Source organism: Heterocephalus glaber, unplaced genomic scaffold, assembly GCF_053883595.1.
Source record: "Heterocephalus glaber isolate CG9 unplaced genomic scaffold, H.glaber_assembly_v1.0 deba00001479, whole genome shotgun sequence".
NCBI lineage: Eukaryota > Metazoa > Chordata > Mammalia > Rodentia > Bathyergidae > Heterocephalus > Heterocephalus glaber.
In genome coordinates, this window is record NW_028258316.1 from 22,155,074 (window position 1) to 22,179,576 (window position 24,503).

General features: G+C 37.9%; 1 protein-coding gene across 7 annotated transcripts in view; it reads right to left on the reverse strand.

Moving 5' to 3' along the window:
- The window catches only part of Kiaa1958 (KIAA1958 ortholog), a 177,176-nt gene that overhangs the window by 85,078 nt on the left and 67,595 nt on the right, over positions 1-24,503 (reverse strand). For 6 of the 7 annotated variants that reach the window (XR_015439880.1, XM_021262240.2, XM_004849565.3 and 3 more), the window contains exon 2: positions 9,215-10,409. Coding sequence is in view for 6 of the 7 variants with exons in the window: in XM_021262240.2 (XP_021117899.1) it covers positions 9,215-10,385 (1,171 nt within the window). In the remaining variant the exon portion in view is untranslated. Of the gene's footprint in view, positions 1-9,214; positions 10,410-12,033; positions 12,136-24,503 lie in introns of those variants that run through there. The other variant, XM_021262239.2, reaches the window with a different exon arrangement.

Sequence of the window (24,503 nt, forward strand, 5' to 3'; positions counted from 1 at the left end):
AAAGTTTTAAAAGAACAAATGTCAGTTTAGGTGTGAACCAGTTAGAACTTTCTAATACTGCTAATGTGAATGTAAAATGATAAAACCATTTTGGAAAACAACATAGAAATTTCTTGTACTACTGTTAAGAATCAACAGTTCTGTTCTTAAGTTTTTACTTAAGAGAAATGAAAACACATATTCACAACAGATTGGTATATACAGGTTGACTGTCCCTTATCTGAAATTCTTGGGACCAGAAGTGTTTCAGATTTTGGTTTGAAATCCACTTGATCTGTAAAGAGGATAGCTACTCCTGCTTTTTTGGGGGTTCCTCTCGCATGGAGTATTGTTTTCCACCATTTAACTTTCAGTCTATGAGTTTCTTTTTAAATTAAGTGTGTTTCTTGTATGCAGCATATTGTTGCATCTTGCTGCTTGACCCATTCTGCCAGTGTATTTCTTTTGATTGGTGAATTGAGACCATTAACATTGATGGTTATAATTGATACATACTGATTTATCATTGTCATGACTTTTTCTTTTTGTTGGGTCCTCCCCCTTTGCATTTAATTTCTTGTCGTGCCCAGTGGATTCACTCTGCTGTGCTTCTTGAGGTTGTGATCCTCACTGTCTTTTTCTAGGATATCGTCTAAAATTTTTTGGAGTGCTGGCTTGGTATGCATGAAGTTCCTAAGGTTCTCTTTGTCATGAAAGTATCTTATTTCTCCATCAATTTTGAATGATAGTTTTGCAGGGTACATCAATCTTGGTTGGAGGCTGTTTTCCTTTAGGGCTTGAAAGACATCACTCCAAGTTCTTCTTGCCCTGAGGGTTTGCGTTGAGAAGTCTGCTGTGATTCTGGTGGGCTTTCCTTTGTAAGTGATTTGTTTCTTTTCTCTAACTGCTTGTAGAATTTTGTTCTTCTGTTGGGCTTCTGGAATCTTAACTATTATATGCCTATGTGTAGATTTTTATTTATCATAGCTAGTTGGAGTCCTATATGCCTCCCTTATCTGTATGTCAAGTTCTTTTCCCCTGCTTAGGAAGTTTTCTGCCATCACTTCTGTGAACATTTTTTTTTAATTTGGTTTGTTTGTTTTTTGGTAACGGGGATCGAACTCGGGTCCTTGTGCTTGCGCAGCAGGCAGCGAAACCACTGAGCTAAAATCCCCGGCCCGAATAGTTTTTTTTATGTCATCTTCACTCTCTCCTGTTTCTTCACTGACTCCGACCAGTCAGTCTTATGTTAATCTTCTTTGCATTGTCTAGTAGCTGCTGGACTGATTTCTCATGGTCCCTTACTATTTTAAAGAAATTTTTCTTTTCCTGGTCACTAATTGAAATCTTTTCTATATCTGAAATTCTGTCCTCACATTGGCTCACTCTTCTGCGTAAACTTTCAATGGAGTTTTTAATCTCCTGGAAATCTGTTTGCATCTGTTTTATGGATTCCATTTGTTTCCTATGTTGGGATTCCATCATGTTCCTAAGCTCTATTTTTTTATCTGTGTCTAGTTATTAATCATGTCTTGCACTATGGGCACAATCCTCTGCTGTTATCTGAGAAATTATTTCTGATTTCATTTTTTCCAAATCCTCTTTTGTTGCCAGTTCAGAGTCCAGGTGATTAAGTATCAGACTGCTTCATCTCTTTTCCCTTTGGGGTTGCCTTAGGTGATCTGGAAGTCTGGTTTTGAGACTTGTGTACGTGTCTCTTCATTTCAACAGATGTAGCTCACTCAGTGGTCTTCAATTCTCAGCAAGCCACAGAGCTGCTTTTTCTGTGCTGCTCACCAGCACACTAATTCCTGGGTTCAGAAAGGTGGCCTTCTGGATCCCTGAGCTGACTTGTTGTCTGGGTGGGCTTCTGGCTGGGTCCTGTGCACACTTGGGATGATATCTAGGTGAGCCGCTGGCTAGGGCCCTTGGCTGGGGGCTCTGCACTCCCGGTTCCGGTTGTGTGAGCAAGCTTCTGGCTAGGGTCTCACACACTTATTGATGGTATTGGGACAAACCTCTGGCTGTTGCTTGTATGCCTGTGTAGCTCTTTTCCAGGCAGGCCCTTGGCTTGGGCCGGTGTGCCCCAGCCTCTGGGGTTGGGGCGGAGCCCTGGCTAGGATCTTACAGTTGTGCTGCTCTGGTCCACATCGCTGCTCCCCCAACTAAGGTTGTCTGGTGTGCCTTTATTGCAGAGATTTTCTTCACTTTTCTGGTGGGCTTTAATTTTCATCAAGGGGCCTCACAGAGGCCCTCTTTCTGTTGTTCACCTCTACTCTATCTTCTCAAGCTCAGAACAATGTCCTTTATGACCCCTGTAACTCTGCAGTGTGGATCCAGGTAATCACTCGGCACAGTGGGGTGGGGGGTGCTGGCACCCACGCAGCTCACCTCCTCAGTGTTCTGGTGTGGTGGTATGGCAGCCTGAAAGACTCACCTCCTTGGCACTCTGGGGAGATGGTATGGCCTCTTTTGCAAATTTTAAACATTCACTATGTTTCAATCACCCCTTGTATTGTCTTTGAATGACACTGACTCTTCCTATTTGCCACATAAAAAATGAAATATTCAAAATAAAACAAAATAGGGCCGGGGATTTAGCTCAGTGTTTTCACCGCCTGCTGCATAAGCACAAGGACCCAAGTTCGATCACTGGTACCAAAAAAAAAAAAACCAAAACAAAATATTCATAAATGGCAGTGGGTAGCTCTGGTTTGCTGCCCTTCTGAAGAACAGAATTTGGAAATTTTTTGGAGAAATACCCCATGCCGCCCCAGCCTAGCCCCACTCCAGCTCTGTGGTTTGAGTAAGGCTGATCTCAATACTGTTTCCTGTGACTGGTTCAGGAGTAAGGATAAATGCTCTGACATAGGTTCTGCTACTGGAAGACATAAGATCAGGCAGCACAACTACCTCGGGTTCACACAGGAATCAAGCACTATAGATGAAGCAAACAGGATACCAAGGAAGCTGAGGTGGCAAATAGCAAAAGAAAAACTAGATGTTGGGCCGGGGATTTAGCTCAGTGGTTTCGCCACCTGCTGCGCAAGCTCAAGGACCGGAGTTCGATCCCTGGTACACACACACACACACACAAAAAAAACCCCAAAAAACAACTAGATGTTGTCTGAACCCAGATGAACATTTATTTGAAAATCTGTCATTGGACTATGAAGCAATTCTCCCCTTTAACTTATTTTAATTCAAGGTTTCTGCTTCTGACAAAAGAATATTATTGTGTCAACAAAACAGTAACTGGAAATGATATAATACCTTAATCAAGTTTTTTCTTTTTCTTTTTTTTTTTTGAGACAGGGTCTCACTGTGTAGCCCAGGCTAGTGTTAATCTCACTATGGGGACCAGGCTGGCCTTGAACTCATGGCAATCCTCCTGACTCAGTTTTTAAAAGCTCGCCGAACTCAATTTTACACAAGTAATTTTTCAAAAAGTATATTAAATTAAACTATAACCCTTTTCTCTGAATGTTTTGCCTTATATAAAATATAATCAAATAGTAAAAATTAGAAGAAAAAAGAGATCAATAAAAATTAGAAATAAATTACAGACAAAATGTGGTATATTAATTCAATGGAGGATGGGAATTATTCAATAAATAATGTTGGAACCTTGCAAAAATAATGACATGTGATTCTCCTCCAAAATGTATCCTAATTATATGGTTAAATGTAAAAAGAGAATGAGAAAGGAAGAGAAATTAAACCACAAATGAACCAAATGACAAAAGATAATTTTTTTTGGCAGTATAAGGGATTGACCTAGGGCCTTTGCACTGAGCTATATCCTCAGCTCCTTCCCCTTAAAAAAAATTTTTTTTTTTTTTGAGACAAGATCTTACTAAGTAACTAAATTGCCCAGTCTGGGCTCAAATTTGCAATCATCTTATCTCAGATTCTTGGAGTGCTAGGATTACAGGCATGCACTACCACATCTGGATTTTTGTTGTTGTTGGTAATGATGTCAGGGATCAAACTCAAAGCTAAGGTTTATCATTAAAGAATTTTCAAAATAAACACAGTATAGCCTGAGTTAAAGTATACAGTAGTGTACAGTAATATCCTAAGCCTTCATATTTATTCTCCACTCAGTCACTTACTCAGTCAAAGTAATTTCCAGCTGCAAGTTCATTTATAATAAATGCCCTATTCAGGGCAACTTTTAAAAAATCTTACAGATTGTATTTTTATTGGATCTTTTCTGTGTTGAGCTATATACAGATATACAAATACCACTGTGTTACAACTGCCTACCATAGTCAATATAGTAATATGCCGCACAAGTTTGTAGCTTAGAAGCAACAGGCTATACCCTGGGCTACATTATCTTTGTTTAAGTATACTCTACATTTGCACAAAGACAAAATTGTCATATGATACATTTCTCAGGATGTATCCCCAATAACTGACATGACTGTTTATATATGACACATAGGAACCTACTAGAAAAACAGAAATGTGTATTTTCTAAAGGATATCATATATTTTTTATTGGAGTACATAATGTTTATACACACACACACACACACACACACACACACACAGAGCAAATCTAAAAAGCAAAAACTGACTGCTTGCTAACATAAAACTCCAAGGAAAAGAGTTGATTAATAGAAGGAATCCTTGCACAAACGTCCTAAAGGAACCTTTATATATGTGAGTTATGAAATATATACATATACACACACACACACATAAAAACATCACTCATGATGCAATAATTTAAATGTCGTATGATTAATACTTGAAACTTATAGTAATTTTTCTAAAAATATATGTCCTCTTTACTGTTTGCTAAAATTTGGATTGAGCAATATGTCAGGGATGATATGAAAATTTATTATTTTAGAGGCTGTAGGGAAAAAGAAATCCTCCTCATTGTTGGTGGGAATGTAAACTAGTACAACCACTATGGAAATCAGTATGGAGATGCTTCAAAAAAAGAAAACGAGAAATTCTATTTGATCTAGCTATTCTCCTTCTAGATATCTTTCCCAAAGAGTTAAAGATAACATATTACAGTGATACATACATACCCATGTTTATAGCAGCACAATTCCTAACAGCTAAATTTTGGAACTAGCCTGTATGTCCATCAACAGATGAATGGATAAAGAAAATGCAGTATTTACACACAATGGAGTACTACTCTCCCATAAAGAAAGATAAACTTAGGGCTGGGGATTTAGCTCAGTGGTGCTGCTGCCTGGCTCACAAGTGCAAGCTCTTGAGTTCAATCCCCAGTACCAAAAAAAAAAAAAAAGAAAGAAAGAAAGATAAATGAGTCATTTGCAGGAAAAAGGATGCACCTTGAGATACAATGTTAAGTTAAATAGACACACAAGCTTAAATATCTCATGGTTTCTAAATTATAAAATTTAAAAAATTGTTTAAAAAAGAACAAAACAACAGATAGATAAAAGGAAGTAGGAAGACAGATCTTTCTCAAAGGAGAAGCATATCAAGAAAGGGAGGAAATGGGATGAACAAAAAAATTAAGATGTGTTACATACATGTACCAACTCCACACAAAGAATGTAAACATCACATACTGCAAACAACACTCATACAAAAAAAAATTTAAGGTAATACGCAAATTAACCCCCCAAATAATCCAAGTTTTAGTCACTCAGCGACTGGGGACATAGCTTAGTGGTTGAGTGCTTGTCTAGCCTGCATGAGGCCCCATTTGATCCCTGGCAACCCCCCAACAAAGTCAAACAATAAAAAGAACTAATCCACGAGAAGAATAGAAGCTATCAAAACAAAATTTAAAAACAACAACAACAAAATTATTTTATTCACACTGTGATTAACTTTTTATAACTTTATAAACTCAGTTCTGAATAGAAATAAAGGTGATTTTCCACTAGGGGAATAGAATTTAAATGGCATCAGTACAACTACACAAATGGAATGATTTCTCTTTGTTTCTGGTTGACTCAAGTCACTTGTCAAATTATTTAAAAATATTCTCTAGAGATATGCAGTATTTCTACAATGATCTAATAAAGACTCAAGCTTCTAGAGTATCTATTTTCAAAGAGACATGATTTAGCTGTTAGCTACTTCTTTCACAAACATTTTTTGGCTTAGTCCCAAGTGTGCTTTATACATTAAATGTGTGAGGTCCATCTGTAGAGTCATTCACATACACATGAATTCTACATTTTTTAAGTTAAGTTTACAATGAGGATTATCTAATACAAGTAAATATGCAAACACAAATAAATAAATTAAACTTGTAAAGAAGGAAAGGAAGAAGAGTTTCTGAAGGGAGGGGAGGGGAATGGGGAAGAAAAGAAGAATCAAGATGTATTATATACAGGTACAAATTCCTTATGATGAATGTGATCATTATATATATCAAAGTGTACCAATAAAATCAATTAAAAAAATAAACTTAGAACACAGATCCTAGCTTGGGCTCTAGAAAACAGAGTCAATTGTATATTAAACTTTATATATCTCTCACAAAACAAAAACATCTACCAGGGTTTTTTTGTCGTTGCTGTTCAGTCTCAATAGTTTCTCTAAAGTTAATGCAAGATGGCAATAAGATATCCTTCCACAGAACAATGGATCAAAATATGAGGACTTTCCTTAGGAAATTCTCATTACTCTTTCTTCACTCTTTTTCTTGAGGGTTCAACTACTATCAAAACAAACCTCCCTTGTGAGAGTAAAGTCAAAGCATACTTTGATTATATTCACCCTGTGTGCTATCCGTGGCCATGCCTGGTTTTCATAGCTATTGTAATTAGTATAATTTCAATAAGTAAAGAAAAAACCTGGAAGAATATGGTTTACATAAGAGCAAAGAGATTAAAATTATTTATTTTTCAAAGAGGCTGAATTTCTTAGCTAAATTATTATATAACAAGACATTCAAATGTGGTTTAGAGCTCAGTGTTATGCATCTTGCTTCGCAGGATCAGTTAGTGGAAGGGTATATGAAACAACATAAACAACATTCTTACTAAGGATACTGGACCACTTGATAAAATATATTTCTAAATTATATCCTTAAAACATAAATTGAGTATGTAGAAAACCATGCCAGGTTAAATATTCTATTAAAAAAAAAGAGGGATATATGTAGGCACAAATCAAGGGTCAGATTTCCTAGTACAAAGACATTCACTGGCTTAATAAAAAATCATGTTTCTAGTGAAGTAAAGACTAGCCAAAGACCACATCATTACTGAACGACTGAAAAACATTTTTAAATGAAGAAAGAAAAAGCCCATAACATGGGAGAAAATGTCTGCAAATCAACTATCTGATAAAGGACTTACATCCAAAATACATAAAGACAACCTAATTTTTAAAATGGGCAAAGGATTTAAATAGACATTTCTCAATAGAAGATATACAAATGGCCAATAAGCACATGAAAAATCCTCAGTATCATTAGTCATTAGGATAATGCAAATCAAAACCATAATATTTAACACACCCAATCATATAATTCTTTAAACATGGAAAATAACTTGGTTACAATGTGGAGAAACAGGAACCTTACACATTACTGGTTAGACGACTGTTAAATGGTAGAACTGCTTTGGAAAACAGTCTAACAGCTCCTCAAAAAATTAACCAGAGTTCCAATAGGACCCAGCAATTACACTCCTAAGTAGTTGCCAGAGCAAGATAAAAATACATACCCACACAAAAACTTGTGTATAAATGTTCATAGAAGCATTACAATAGACAAAAACTGAAACAACCCAATTGTCCATCAGATGATGAAACGAAAAATAATGAAAAATAAAATACAGTATATTCATAGATTAAAATACTATTTGGCAATAAAAAGGAAAGAAATGCTCTAACATGGGTTAACCTTGAAAAGATGCTAAATGCAAGAAAGTGGTCACAAAAGTTTACATAATATGACTCCATTTATACGAAATGTATAGAATAAATAAATCCATAGAGACAGAGAGCAGATAGATTAATGGCTGCCAGAGACTGGAGAGAGGGGAATAGTAACCACTAATGAGTGTGGGGTTTCTTTATAGTCAATTCTGTGACTATAACAAAAACCACTGATGTGTATACTTTAATAGTGGATTTTATGGTATGTGAATTATACCTCAATAAAGCTGTTATTTTAAAAAGAAAGAAAAATTAATACACAGAAGAGGATAATTTTAGATCAATATATGAATATTTTAAGTGTATATTTTATACACTATTTTATAGCCATACGCATCATGACTATGCTAGAAAAATCATAATTTGAAAGTTCTCTTTGGGGATCTTAAGGTTGATGCTGAATTGAAGTCACGTTTCTAAAATTCTAGGAAGTTTCAGGCAAAGGCACAGGTGCCTCAGGCTTCTAGGAAGCTTTCCCCACAATATGTGACTTTTTTTAGAAGAACTGAAACAAAAATATTTCTGCTTTCTCTGTTTTCTGCATGTCTGTTTATCCTTGTCCATGTTTCTACATCTGGCCTGTTAATCTGAATCACGAACCTAAAAGCATAGGACTCAAACCCCTTTTATATAACAATATACCAGATAAAATAAAGATTGAATGTTGGAATTAAAGACATTCAAATGTTAGAATTACAGGTGTGGATACTTGTTCAATTACTCCACCCTCTTCTCAACCTACTCCAGTCAGGATGGCATATTCCAAAAATGCCAGTTACTTAATTCTTTTAAATTTTGAGAGAAAAGATCAAATTCTTCCTTTAAAAATGTTTGTTGCTTAAAAAAAGAAAAACTTGTTCTGAACCAGCACATCTACTAAATGTAGCAATGTGAAGATAGTTCAGATAAATAAATATGGAAAAATTAGATCTACTGTCAGTATATGTCTTACCTAACATTATTTGTCTTCCAAGAGCAACTAAATATACCTTGCTTTGATGGGAAAGCATTTTAAAAAACAAACTTTCAGAAGTAACTTTACTACAAAAAATACTGCTTAAGGTCAGATATCTACCTTAAACCTAGTCATGCAGCACCAACAGCACAATCTTATATCTGTCCTCTCGGGCCTGAGGTCCATCAACTGAATGGATGGCCTTAACTCAGATGAATTTTCTTTATCACCCAGATGTAATATATTTCATTATTTCTATCTTTCTGAGATTGAAAAAAAGATGGAATCCTAGCAAACTAAATCAATGGTTTTAGAAGTGTTGACGGCGCAGAATTCTCCGATGTTATGTGGACGAGGGACTTGTGGTCACCTCACGTGCCATACCTGGTATGCACTGTGCTGTGGCTTCAGTTGTTATGGTTGGAGCGACTGGAGGCTGCTGCTGACTGGAGCTCACTTCTGGCTCTGTGTTCACTGAGGGAGAAAGGGATACCTCACAGGATGAGACCTGGCTGGGCAGATGGGATAGGAACTCTTCAGAAGCAACTTGCTCATCCTGTCCAGGCAGCTGCAGGGCAGACAAAGGAATACTGATCTGTTTGTTTGGATGAGATGTGCTCACAGGCATCTGCATGGCTGCCTGCTGGTTGGTGCCATGGGCACCAGGGGGTCCTCTGTTTGGTGAGGCCAGAGATACCCTAGCAGTCTTTGGGATGATTGGTCTGGAGATCACAGAAGGGGATGCAGACATACCATGTGGGTCTAGCTCCGTGCTGATAGCAGATGATACATGGGGAATCAGCTTAGCAGATCCTATACAAGAGGGACCAGCATGAGTCTGAGGCTTAGGTTTTGCCATCTGTGTCAAGGATAGGGCTGGTCCATCTACCCCTCCTGTGAGCTCTGCATTTGCTACAATGTAATAATCTTCTGGAATCTCCTGTTTGATTTTCTTGATGATGACATCATTGCTGCATTCATCAACCATCTGCACCTGGGAGCCTGAATGGAGGGAAGATGGGACTACTCCTGGCCTTTTGCGAGTGATGCTTTGAGGTCTTTGGGATTGGGGTTCAAAGTCACTATCCTCATCTGTAACAGAAGATTCACAAACCATGTCAAACAGGGTGTTTTCATCTTCATACTCTTCTACAGCTTCATCTAGTTCAGAGGGCTCGCTGCAGTAAGAGAAGTCACAAGAGTCTCTGGTCCGGTTACAGTCTAGCTTTGCTTTTACTGGTCTCCCAGGGTACCTTTCAACAGGGCTAGTCTGTGTCTCAGAAGGCACCCCAATTATACTGGGACTATCAGAATTAAAACTTCTGTTGTCTTGGAAACAGACCCTCTCTTGGGATCCAGCTCTGCAGGTAGCTGTTAGTGGCCAGTGGTAGGCATGGCCAGCACTACAGCCCCACATTGCAGTCAGGTTCCCATGGGAACCTTCAGACAGCAAGTGTTTCAGGTTTGGAATGAGGCTGCAAATGGTCCCATGGCTGTGGGCCCAGCTGACCAATTTGGACAGATTCTCAGATGAGGTATGAAGACAATCCTCCATGTTACAGGATCAGCAGTGTCTTTCCTAAAAAGAAATAATCAAAATAAGAAGCCATTATTATCCAAGATATTCTCATATCTCAATTACTTTAATTTCTTCCACCTATGACCATTAGGCATAAAAAGTACACTTCAAAACTATACCTAGTTAATATCACAGCATATGGTCAGAGACTAGAATGAAATAGAGGAAAGACTAAAAATCAACTTGTGACCTATGGTTATGGAATTTGGAGAAGATTTTTGTTAGTTTTGTTTAGTGTTACAGAAATGCCTGAGCAGGAAAAGATAAAAAAAAAAAAGACAAGCAATTAAAAAGAGGTGAGACAAAGGCTCAGTCAGCCCCTCAATAATAAAATGTGCGTTGTATTAACCAAGAAGGTGCACTTCCAATGCCACTCTCTAGTAAACTTCATTACTAGAGGCAGAGCCAACAAAGGTGTAGATCCACTCTAGGACAGATGTTAGAGAAGGAAAAGTCAAACCTCAGCTGGGCAAGAAAATAAGACAAATGAGAGTCCAAGGAGAATAACAGTAGGCTTAGGAAGTAGTGAAGAAGCCTTTAGCAGTGAAGGAAGAACAAACTTGGAGGAGACAGGCTGTGGATCAGAAGCAAGGATGAAAAGACTGGGGTCAGGGCTCTAGCCACTCCTAGGAGTAGGCTTCTCACTCCTGGCTGTCTGAAATCCCTGAAATATTGTCTTTTACCCCACAATTAGAGGTAAAGGTGTCTAAAGTATTCCATCATCTCAGAGTCCCATAAACCCAAGAATAAGCAACTACCAAACAGGAATACATCATTCCTTACTGGGGAGGAGTAAGGATCACTTCTTATGAGTTCTTGGTTGGTAACAGTGAGGACAACATAATGGTTAGGAAAACTGAAAGGGGGTATGTGGAGTCTGTTAGTAGGATGGTTAACAAGACTCTGCTAAGAGCAAGCTACTGGGGAACTGGGCAGAGGCACAAGAATCTTTGTGTTTTAATCTGCCTTGATCATCAGCAGCTATGGGACAAGACGTGTTTTTGTGGAGGTGGGCTCTGCACTAAGGAACCAAGGTAAATGCAATGCTAGGTGGCTATGCCAAAATGCACATCTGAGACCACCCCCCACCCCACCCCCGCGCCATGGCTCTCCATCAGTGAGCTTAGTTAAGTTCAGATCCCCTAACATATTACTGAGTTCTCTCGGGTATAGCCACAGCTACCTCTCAAGCCTCACTTCCTACTATCAGAGCCTTCCATACTTCTGTGGGCCCTTGTTTCTAAACAGTTTCTCAACCCCACTGGGCCTCTAACACCTTTTTGGCTTGATATGTAGCCCTTCTCTTTTCTCACCTGGAAATCTCCTAGACGTCCTGCTGAAGTCTTTCTAAATCTACTTTCAGCCTCTAAGGATTACTTAGTTTTCCTTCACCCATGCCTCCATCATATTTAGATGAATTTACCTTTGCAGTGGTCTGATCACTGACTTTTTTTTTTTGGTACTGGGGATCAAACTCGGGTCCTTGCGGTTGCGAGGCAAGTGGCAGAACCACTGAGCTAAATCCCCAGCCCAATCACTGACTTTCTTATCTGTTTTCCAGACTTGAATAAGGACTCCCTGAGGACAAGGACTATGATTTAATCATTCATCAATGATGACTTACTTGAGGGCACAAAGTGAATAAGTCACGGTCCTGCTTTTGGAACACTGTAACCTGTCTGGCATATAGTTGATGCTAGATAAATGAATGAAGAATGAATGAATATATAAATACTACAAGCATTATTAATAGTAACAAAGCAAATGTATAGGACTCTCAAATAAGAAACATGAAACCTCCTCTAATTACTATTACTGTAATCATTCACACAATTAGAGGGGTTTCTCACTGATAATGTAATCAAAGAGCAGCTGTCTTGTGTATGCAGGGAGAGTATAAACAGAGTACTCATTATCCAAAATGCTTGGGACCAAAAGTATTTCAGATTTTGGAGACTTAAATTTTGGAATATCTGCATAGATCCTAGTGGCTGAGCATCTCTAATTCAAAATCTGGGAATTGAAAATGCTCCAAAATCCAAAACTTTCTGAATGTCATGTCAGCATCCAAAATTTTTCAGATTTTGGAGTACTGAGAATTTCAGATGTATGGCTTACAGATGCTCAACCTGTAATATGTGAGTGACCAGAGTTCATGAGGCAGCACAGTAAAATTGAAAGAATGAGGACTGGTGCAGGAATCAGGAAACTTCAAATTCTAGGCCCGTAACTTGAATCTGTGGCCTCAAACAAGTCGCTAGTTACAGTGGATCCTCAAGTTGTGACCAGCCTGACATACGAACAACTTGGGTTAAGAAGGTTAATGGAAGATTCATCTGCCTCTTGTTATCTAAAAGGTATACACAGGTAAACATCCAGATCTCAGCTGTATTGACTTACAACCAACTTGAGTTACAACCAGCTCTCAGGAACCAATCAAACTCGTATGCCAAAGGGTCCACTGTATCTCTAAGGCTGAGATGACAGGACCACATGATCTTACATTTCCTTCATACTCTAATAACTTAGAGACTTATTTTATGTCTTTGGTTAAAGCAGAAACATAGATAAAAGAGACTGGTTTGTGTGTTTGTGAAAGGCCAGTTTCACAAATTTCAAGAGAGCACCATTGGGGCTGCTTTTCTAACCCAAAGTGTGTGTCTTGATGACACAACAGTAAAGTTTGGAATACAGCTAGTCAAGAACGATACTATAGCCTAGCACTAATATACTAGAGAGGAGCACAAGCAGTCATATCACAAATGAGGGATCTTTTTGCAAGAGAAAAAAACTGGGCTACACTGTAATATACTTATCAGGAAACAAGGTTGACCTAGCAAATAAAAGAGTTGTAGATTCCCAGGAAACATAACCCTATGCAGACAATAACAGTCATGGAGACATTATCTAAAACATCAATGTATGCAAATGAAATACTCATGGCAATAGCTAAAAAGTTGCTAATGAATGAATCACAGAATCCAGGCTAAAGGAAGAAGAGTATAACCTTACTGAACATACTGTACTGGATGGACTCTAGTAAATTCTTGAGAGGCTTTGTGTGTCGAATTGTTTTCATTTTAATCACAGTAGCATAATTAACATAAATACATGAAGAATCATCTAAATAGTTACCTCGAAGTATTGCTGTGTAGTTTCAATTTCCTTCTGCCTTTTGGGGTGTGGGGTACTGGGGAATGAGCTCAGGGTCCCCACGCTCTGCTATATCTCAAGCCTTTTAAAATTTTTTTTATTTTGAGACAAGGTCTGTTTCATAAAGTCAATAAATTGCCAGGCTAGGCTCAAACTTTATGATCCTCCTGCCTCAGCCTCCCAGTGCTGGGATTACAGGGATACCACACCACACCACACCCAGCTCCCTTTGCCAGGATTCCTCTACTCACAATAGAATGCATAAGCACCTAAAGTGATATCACTCAACTTCTCATTTGTTGGGAAATCTGTTCATACTCAATTCTTTTTAGTAGATATAAATTTAAAATTTGTCATTCACACTAATTATTTTCAAACATTTGATGTTACAAAAGTGGAATTAAAGTGACCGATGGCTAGAACAACATACTACTTTGACAGTGGGTAAGGAGTAGAAATAATAACATGTGCACAGAAAATCATACGAATTTTGGCACAACAGTTGAATGAAGATGTTGCAATTGTTCAAACAGGTAAAAATGTAGCAGAATCAAAACACAAAATTATAAATGACTACAGAATTTAAGAGAACCTATTTGCTGAGGTAAAAGTTACTATTCAATAGTAAATAGTTTTAGGTGGGGATTTAGCTCAGTGGTTTCGCCTGCTGCACAAGCGCAAGAACCCAAGTTTGATCCCCGGTACCAAAAAAAACCAAAAACCAAAAACCAAAAAACAAAACAAATAGTAAATAGTTTTGTTGGGAGGCCTCATTGCCAGAAAAGAATGTATAATTAAAATAAACAAAAGACAAAAGGATAAAATTACAGATTTCACTAAAGCTTGTCTACTTAATGCTATAATACTCACCACCCTTTAAGAATCAACAAGTACTGATAGTAATGATAAGTCAGTTTTGTCATGTTCTGAAATTCACCAGTATAAGAGGCTATTAAACTTTTTTTTGTGTACCATCAAATGAAAACATTTTTCCAGTATTAGTATTAAGATATTTTAACTTGGCCACTAATGATAACTGGTAGTTTATGAGAATATAATTGGCTTATACATAAGGTAATTACATGGATTGAGTCCAAGCTGACAAAGAATTGCTGTTAATATACCTCAATATAGTCTAAGTTTAATACAAAATAGAATTAATAGGCAAAGTATTTTGGAAATGCTGAGAATACTTCCCATTTTGTAATGATTTCCTTCAGCAGCCGGATGATAAACTCTACACTGAAAATACTGTTTTTTTCCCTAAATTTTCAATTGAAAAATGACTTCATGTGTTATTTTTCTGTATCTGATATTGACTATGATCAGGTTATACTCTCAGCTTTACAGAGTAACCAAGTGACATATCATTAAATACTGAAATTCCAGGAGTCTTGGCTGGCAGAATTTAAGTTTATGTATGAAATATGTTCTTAAATTTACAAACAAAGCTATAAAGTCATTAACACTCCACTGTATGTTCACTTAAGCAAAGAGATATTCTATGCATGCATTAGTATTTATATTATTAAAGTAAAAATCAGAAACACATTAAACCTAGAATCAAATGCTGTTCTACTACTGTTACAGGTTAGATCTAAAATGTCCCTTGGGCTAGGGATTTAGCTCAGTGGTTTTGTCGCCTGCTGCGCAAACACAAGGGCCTGAGTTTGATCCCCGGTACCCCCCCCCCAAAAAAAGAAAAGAACTGACATCTTAAAATGACCCGCAATGGTCTTGTTCAGAGGCAGGTTTTTGGAAAGCCATTTGGTCATGTTAATTACAGTGTCATCAGTGGATTAACCCACTGATAAAATCATAATTTGATGGGATTATTGGGAGGTAATAGAAATTTAGGAGGTGGGGCCTAGTTGAAGGGAATGGGTCATGTGGATATGACCTTGGAGACTGTATATGACCCTGGACCCCTTCTGTTGGCTACTTTTTTTGGGGGGGGGGGTTACCGGGGATCGAACTCAGGACCTTGAGCTTGCGAAGCACACAGCAGCACCACTGAGCTAAATCCCCAGCCCCTGGACCCCTTCTGTTGGACTTTTCCTTTCTCTCTGCTTCTTGGCTACCATGAGATAAGCAGGTTGCTCTACCATACCCTTTCATCATATTACTAAACAATGGGTAAAAGGGTTATATAACATATAAATTAATTTCCATATCTTCACTGGCTCTCAGGAAGTGAGGACAGGTTTGTCTTATTATTGTGAACATTTGTTCATGGGAATGAGATTTGAAACTACTGGGTATATCATTTTAATAGTCCCCGCCATTCTGACTCCCATTTTTAGGAATGGACATGGGGAGGAAGAAAAGTTATATAATTGTTCCAGATGAGATTGTGAGTCAGGGACTACGATGGGAATGTGAGTAACCTATTTTTATTCTTAAAATAAAATAGGAACTCTAAAATAGCCTTAATAGATATCAGGATGATTTGAATTTCAGGACACTGGTAACAGGACTAAACCTTCCAATTTAGAATGACAGCATATATACTAGAAAATACTCAAAGAAGCAGATCATTTTCCTGAGAAATGCAAAGGAAATTTAAAAAAAACCAATATGGTTCCGGCTGAGCATTATAGCCCCTTGGCAAAAGCACAAAATTTTCCTTACATTCTCATGTACTTCTAGAATTTACATTCTGGTTGATCTATTTATCTATTTTACAACTAATACTACATCACTTAAAATTCCTGTGCCTAAATATGTTTTTATTTTCAGGAAGACAGATCTTTCCTTATTATATTTTTCAAAATTGTTTTCTAAGTCTTAATTTCTATGGCTAAGCTTCCAGTATGCCATATAATTTTTTTTTTTTTTTTTTTGGTACCAGGGATCGAACTTGGGACCGTGAGCTTGAGAGGCAGGCAGCAGAGCCACTGAGCTAAATCCCCAGCACACCATATAATATTAAATATGATATTTAATATTTTTTCCTAATAAAATTTATGTTAAAATGTTTTGTTTCTAAATTGGAAAGGATACTGAATTTTATCATGTTTAATCACCTCTATGATTCTTTTTCATATCATAAGTTACATTTACATATTTCTCAGTGTTGACACTTCTTGCATTCCCACTTCTATTTCTCAGTTTCCATCACTGGTTCATTACCATCTTTTATATCTTCAAATCCAGGTTCATCAATGGTCATGGTGCTTGTTCTTTCTTGTGGTACTCTCTCCACAGATGATGCTTTTATCCACCTCTGTGGATCTGGTTAGCAAATACATCTACCCCACTCTAATGTCTCTGTAAATGGCATCAGTATCTTCCTGGCTGCTGAGAGCTAAATCCAAGAATTAGATTTCTAAGTACTTTCTAAGATTTGGGGATCTTTAAACAATACACTGCTCAGAAGCCGTACAGCATTGCGACAGTCTCACACATCTTATTGCAGTGATTCTGCTCTAAGTACTGAATGCATAGAGCAGGAAGACAGAAACCTTGCCCACATCTGTGTCCTCAACACTGCTTACAAAGCCTAACACATAGAAGGCATTTAATAAATACAGGATGAACACTGGAGTGAGCAAACTCAGTTGAATTCTCATGAATTTGTTGATTTGCAATGTCTATCCAACTGTTCTGTCTACTTAACAGCTCAAACTTTTACATAGCTTGGTACTTACATCTCCCCTCCCTTACTATCTCATGCCCAATCTGACAAGTTATAGATGCCACTCCTGCCCATTCAGGATTGTGTGAAAAACAGCAGCGATTCAAAGAGGGGGAAGCAGGCATTAATCTGACTGCAATATTCACCAGCTAAAACTCCTTCAACAAAAAAATGCACCACATGTACATGACTGAAAACTGACTCAGAAATCACCTGTTAGTCTTGCCTAGCTCACCAAAGAAGTATAAGTGTAGAAGGCCATAAAATATACAATTTACAATAAAACTGCAGGAAAGACAAGAAAAGCTATGAGCCTGTAAAATAAGCAGGAGAATGTGAATATGTGTATTAGGTGGTAAACTTTTCAAAGCTGTATCCTCCCTCCTCCAAAGAACTCAGTCAGTAGCCACCTGGCATTGAAGGCTGCAGACTTTGCTCTGGGTACAGAGGATGGCAGAGAGAGCTGGGCCTATTCTTGGAAGTACAGGGACAGATAACCAGCAGCTTAGGTCCACTCAAGGAAGACATGAGATGTTATGGAGTATTCTGAACTTCATTTGGTGGTATGGTTTGGATATATCACTACAAAAGTCACGTTGAAACTTAATTTCTATTATAGTGGTATTAAGAGGTGAGGGCTCTAGGGAAGTAATTAAGTCATGAGGGCTCAGCTCATATAAATGGATTACTGCATTATAAAAGGGCTGGAGAAAACTGTTTAGGCTCTTTCACTCTTCCGCATCACAAGAACACAGTGCTCGGTCCCTTTTAGCTGCTCCACTTTCTGCTATGCAAGGGTACTGCCACAGGAAGACACCGTTAAAGGAGAAGCCACGCTAGCTGCTGAACCTGGTGGCACCTTGATCTCAGACTCTCTAGCCTCTGTAACTGTGAGAAACAAATTTTTGTTCAAGTTAGCTAGTCTCAGGTATTTTGTTTTAGCAAACAGACTGAAACAACTGGCCACAAAGAGGCATCCAGTGATGCCAGAGGGTGAACACCATAAGCACTGTGTGGTACAATGCCTCAGCCTTATTTGTTTCTCAACCCTGCCATTTGCTTGGTCTCTGTTCGTGGTGTTTCAAGGAGTGTCTATAATGGCTAAGACCACAAATCAGTGCATGTACTCTGAGACATTCCTTCAAAATGCTGCCTGGAGGTGAGCTTTACAGTGGATGCTCTATGCAGAGAAAATGGTACCAGCAACCATACCTTTTACCTCCAAACCAAGCCTTGCTGCTCTGATTTTTGGGACAGTCTGGCTCTTTTTGGGAAAACTCATCCACTAATTTTTCCAAGGCAGGGAGAAGGATGTGGTGAGATGAAATAACTTTTCCTTAGCTTGTGTCAGATGCTTAGCACTAATTAATTACCTTTTGGGTAATCTGAATTCATCTTCTTCCCTTCTTCCAGTTTGTGTGTGTGGTTTTTGGTTTTCTTTCAGGAGAGGTAGGGAGATTCTTAAGTCCTTCTTTCTTGATTTCCAGGTTTCCCACAGATTTTAATTGTTTTTTTCTTGGTTGGTATTTCATCTGGTTTTAAGTGAAATGGTTGGCTCACCTGAGAGCCAATGGACAACTAAAAAGCCACTGGAACACTGGTTCTCAAATCAGACTGTGCACTAAAATTACCTTTGGTTCTTGATAGAAAATACAGAACCTGTTTCTTAGCTCAACCATTGACCCAGACGTTAGGTTTGGGAATCTGTGTTTGTGGTCAGTGTATCCAGAATTTTCAGCCAATACTAAAGTCTGCATTTGAGAAGCATAATTCTACAGAAGGATGAATACTGTATAATAAACTAAGTCTTTAGTGTCAGACATTTTATTTGATTCCAATTATTCATCAATGCAAGAGTTACGATAAATATTTTTTAAAAACCTTTTTATATACTTTCACATCATTCTGAAAATACCTAGACAAAAAATCAAAAGTAGAAGCTTGGGCTGGGGTTATAGCTCAGTAGTGGAACACTTGCCTAGCATGAGCACCTTGGATTCGATCCCTAGCATGGGTGCAGTGGGGCTTTTAAAATTCTTTTAATCAAATTACCTTTAACAGGATCTACCAGATTATTCCCACTTACAGTACCTGAGTGTCTGTTTTCTTCCTTCTCTACCTAGACATGGTAGTACTGTTTTTTAAAAAAAACCTTTGCTGGGCCAGGGATTTAGCTCAGTGGTTTCGCTGCCTGTGGCGCAAGTGCAAGGATCTGAGTTCGATCTCCAGTACCAAAAAAAAAAAAAAAAACCTTTGCTAATCTTAGAAGTGAAATGACACCTTTTTGCTGACTTATTTTATAATTATAAATGCTTATTAACAAATATTTCCTGAATATTTACCAGGCCTTTTGAATAAGGAGCAAAAAAATAACATGGTTTTTACTCTCAATTATGTAGAAAGTATCATTAATCCAATAATCATATAAACCTAATAAACTAGCAACACCAAGGTAAGTGGTGCTGTTAGATCTTCTAAAAGCAGAGATATGACTTATTGAGAAAAGTGAGATTTCCCTGAGAAATTAATAAAAATAACTGGACATAATGACATGTTAGTATGTTCTAAGCTCTATTCTAAGCACATCAGATATAGAAATGCATTGCCCTTTATGAAGAGATATTATTACCTCCATTTTACAGATGAGAAAAGTGAAAGTTTAAAAAAATTACATCCACTGTCATGTAGCTAATAAAGGAATCAGGATTTACACCAAAGTGATTTGCCCCAGAGTCAGTGCTACTAACTGCTATTTGACACCACTTCTCAGGTGATGCTCCTGAACCCTGTAGTCCACACCAGGCTTAGTGCTCTCCTTTTTTCACCCCATGAGAGGGAGGATATGCTTTACTGCTCCAAAGGAATGACACATAAGCCCCATGCTGATCTGGAGCGCCTAAGAAGGGTCTCTCATTTTGAGAGCTGCAGCCCATGCTCTGCACTCCCAGTGTACCTGACTAAAGTGCTGGGAAGGGAAAAGTAGGATTTTACTTTTTTCTTACCTGGTAAAAACAAATGTACCCAGTAGGGTGTGGTGGTGCACATGTGTAATCCCAATATTCAGGGGGCCGAGGCAGGAGGATAGCTGTGAGTTCGAGGCCAATTTGGGCTACATAGTGAGTTCAAGACCAGCCTGAACTACATACTGAGACCCTAACCACCCCCATAAAATGTACCCATGTTGATGATCCCACTGTTATAACATATTTGAATATTAAGCACCACTGTTTCAAGAGGATGTAGGAGAAAAACTTCCCAAGCAAAAAATAATTGTCCTTGTATAGCCCTACCTGACAAAGGCCCAGTTTCCACTGGCTGATAGTCTATTTTTCTATTTATATTAAACACATTTGGCCCCTGAACACTAAGGGCAGATTATTTTCAACATGCAATAAGCTGATTCAGCATTAGAAACAAGAGAACTGTGAAAGCTTAAAACCAAAGATCTTTAATCCTTTGTCAGTTTGCCAAACTCATTCAGGTTTAAAATATGGCAACTGAAAGAACATGTTCTAGAGATTCTGTGAGAAATATTTATACATTTTAGGCCCCGAACAAGTGACTGAACTAAATTATCTAACAGGTTACTGAGCAAATACTCAACTACTTCCACAAATAAAGTACAGGGGTCCTCACTACTCAGATACTAACAATGACTGTATTCACACAACTGTGGCGAGAAGCAAAAAATTATAATACCATAAAAATATTTACCAACAAGCTGACCAGTCTCCACTCAAATTCACTCTGCAAATACTAGTGTCTACTTTCTTAGAATTTGTTTATGCTATTCTCTGAATTTTGGATGCTGCAAACATACCATATAAGCACAAGGAACATAAACTAAACCTACAAACTTTGCCAAAGATGCAGGATTTAACCAAGTTGCTGAAAAATGTTACAGAACTGCTTTAATCACATACAAAGCTATTTTAACAAAAGAATGTCTGGCAGAGTTAGGCCAGATAGTAATTAGACCAGACAGCAATTGTAGAAAATGTTCAAGGATGATACAATAGGTACTTCAAAGAGAATGAATTAACTCAGAACTAAAAGAAGCCCTTGGAAAAACTGAAGTAGCCAGGGAATATTTCTGCCAATGCATCTCTTTCTTCTTGACCTGGCTGAGTGAAATGTAACTGGTGAAGGATGCTGCAGTATGACACATCCCAAAAACGAACACCTAAGTCACTTCTTAATCATGCCAAGGATTAGCACAGATTAACTTTTCTTAAATATAAGATTTTTTAAAAAAAACTTTTTAGGGCCAGGGATTTAGCTCAGTGGTTCCTCCGCCTGTCTCAAAAGTGCAAGGTCCCGAGTTCGATCCCCGGTACCAAAACAAACACCAGAAAGCAAAACACAACTTTTTAAAATTTCAGTTTATTTTTTTTCAAATTAAAGCCCATGCAGTATCAACATTAAAAAGAAAAGTCTGACACATGCCACAACATGAAACTTAAAAGACATGCTGAGAATAATAAGCCGGATACAAAAGGATAACTATAGCACTCTTCCACTTATATGAGATATTGGGAGTAGTCAAATTCAAAGAGACACAACGTAGAATAGTGGTTATCTGGGCCTGGGAGAACCAAGATTACAGTTATGTCTTAATAAGTATATTTAATTTTCAGTTGGGGGATGACAAAAAAGTTCTGGAGATGGATAGTCATGATGTTTACATAATATTGTGAATATACTACTAACCTGTATACTTATAATTTGTAAAAAATGGTAACTTTTGTGTTATGTATATTTTACGACAATTTAACAAAATTCACAGTAAATAAGGAATAAGATACAATTTTTTTAACTTAAAAATAAAAAGCACTTGTGCAATAAAAGGTTAATTCAGTAGACCAGGGTTGCTCAAACTCTGTACATTTAAAGAGAAAAGGTGTGGTCCCTGACAGGCTCCTGAGAAACGGACTATTATGAACTGTCTTACCTGCTAAGTGCTTTTTGCTGATGTTGCTATTTCTGTTTTTGTTTTGTGGTGTACAGGCTCAAACCCAGGGCCTTGCACTTTTTAGCAAAGTTGTACCACTGAGGTACATAACCAGCCACCCTCCTCCAATGTTTTTATAAGCCTGAGGCTTTGCATTAGTTTAACTTCTGGGTGTTTGAGACCAAGGAGCTAAGGTCAGTCACACAAGGTTGTTGCTGTTGTTAATGTGACTGCAAAATAAAAACTCTGAAAAAAAACAAACAAAACTCTGGACACCAAGGCTGGACAGAGCTTCCCTGCTTGGCCTTCACATGTGTTACCACACATCACTGCTGGGAAAATTAAGTGTGTCCTCCTGTGACTCCACTGGAATCTTATGCTTGGTTTCTCTGGAATTCACCCATCCGCCTTCCTCCTTTGCTGATTTTAATCTGTATTCTTTCACTGTAACAAACAGTAACCACGAGTTCAACAGTTGTTTGAATTCTGTAAGTCCTTCAAATGAAATCACTGAGCCTTGGGGACCCCCAATACAAATCCCTTAGCAAATCTCCTGCTACCTACTATAAATTTTTGTCCTTATTTTAAGCAGTCTTTTTTTTTTTTTGGTACCAGGAATCAAACTCTGGACCTTGTGTTTGCCAGGAAGTTGCGGAGCCACTGAGCTAAATCCCCGGCTGAGCAGAGTCTTTTTTTTTGTTTCTTAAATTCTTTTATTGGTACATTTTAGGTATACAATGCATTTACATTTATCATTGGGTGCTTGTACCTGTACATGATATATCTTGGTTCTTATTTTTTCCCCATTACCTGTGCTTCATTCCCCCCTCCACTCTTCCCTATTTACAAAGACTTTGTTTCCATTTTTTTTCTTTTCTCATAATTTTTCCTTTCCTTTCTTTCCTTTCCACTTCCCCTCCCACCACCCCTACCCTTTTGGACCTTTGCTTCCTGTTTCAAATTATCAATTATTCATTTTAATCCTTATTTACACTTTCAGTTTCTCACACTAGAGAACCTATTCGGTATCTACACGTGTGTCCTATTTATTTCACTTAAGAGGATGGCCTCAATATGCATCCATTTAGCTATGTCTCTAGTTTCTCATTCTTTATGGCTGAGTAGTACTCCATTTTATTAAAAAAACACATCTTCTTTATCCAGTTTCTAGTTGATGGGCACTTGGGCTGTTTCCAAGCTTTGGCTATTTCAAACTGTAACACTATAAACATGGGTGCATATATATCGTTGTGGTATGATTCTTTTAATTCTTTTGGGAAGATACCCAGTAGGGGAATAGCTGGGTCAAATGGGACCTCTAGTCCTAGTTCTTTGAGGTATCTCCATATTGATTTCCACAGTGGTTGCACCAGTCTGCACTCCCACCAACAATGGAGAAGGGTTCCTTTCTCCCCACTCTCCCACCAGCATTTGTTATGGGTTGATTTCTTGATAGCAGCCATTCTTTCTGGAGTGAAGTGGAATCTCAGTATTGTTTTCATCTGCATCTCTCGAATGACCAGTGATGTTGAGCATTTTTTCATATCTTTATTTGCTGCTTTTACTTCTTTGAGAAATGTCTGTTCATTTCAGATGCCCATTTTTGAACTGGGTCTTTGAATTTGGGGGGTCTGATTTTTTTCAATTCTTTATATATTCTACGTAGTAGTCCTGTCTGAGGTACAGCTGCTAAAATTTTTTTCCCACATTGTAGGTTGTCTCTTAGGTCTGTTGGCGGTTTCTCTTGCAGTGCAGAAGCTTTTTAATAAGATGAGATCCCAGTTGATTCTTTCTGCTAGTTCCTGTGCTACTGAGGTTTTGTTCATAAAGTCTTTTCCTATGCCAATGTCTTCAAGAATTCTAACTAACTTATCTTCCAGCAAGTTTAGTGTTTCTGTCTTAGTATTTAGATCTTTAATCCACTTTGATCTTAGTTTAGTGCATGGTGATAGGTATGGGTCTAGTTTTAATCTTTGGCAGGTTGAAATCCAGGTTTTCCAACACCATTTATTAAATAGGCTATCTTTCCTCCAGTGAGGGTGGTTGGCTTTGTCAAAGATGAGGTGGCTGAGTATGTCTGAAGTTGTTTCTATCACAGTAGCTTTGCAGTATAGTTTCAAGTTGGGGACTGTGATACTCCCAGCTGTGTCTCTGTTGCCTAGAATTGATTTTGCTATTCTAGGTCTCTTCTGGTTCCAAATGAATTTTTGGTGTGTTTTCTCTAGTTCTGTGAAGTATATTGTTAGAATTTCAATTGGCATTGCATTAAATCTATATAGTAGTTTTGGAAGTATGGCCATTTTCACTATATTGGTTCTTCCTACCCAGGATCAAGGGATATCTTTCCATTTTC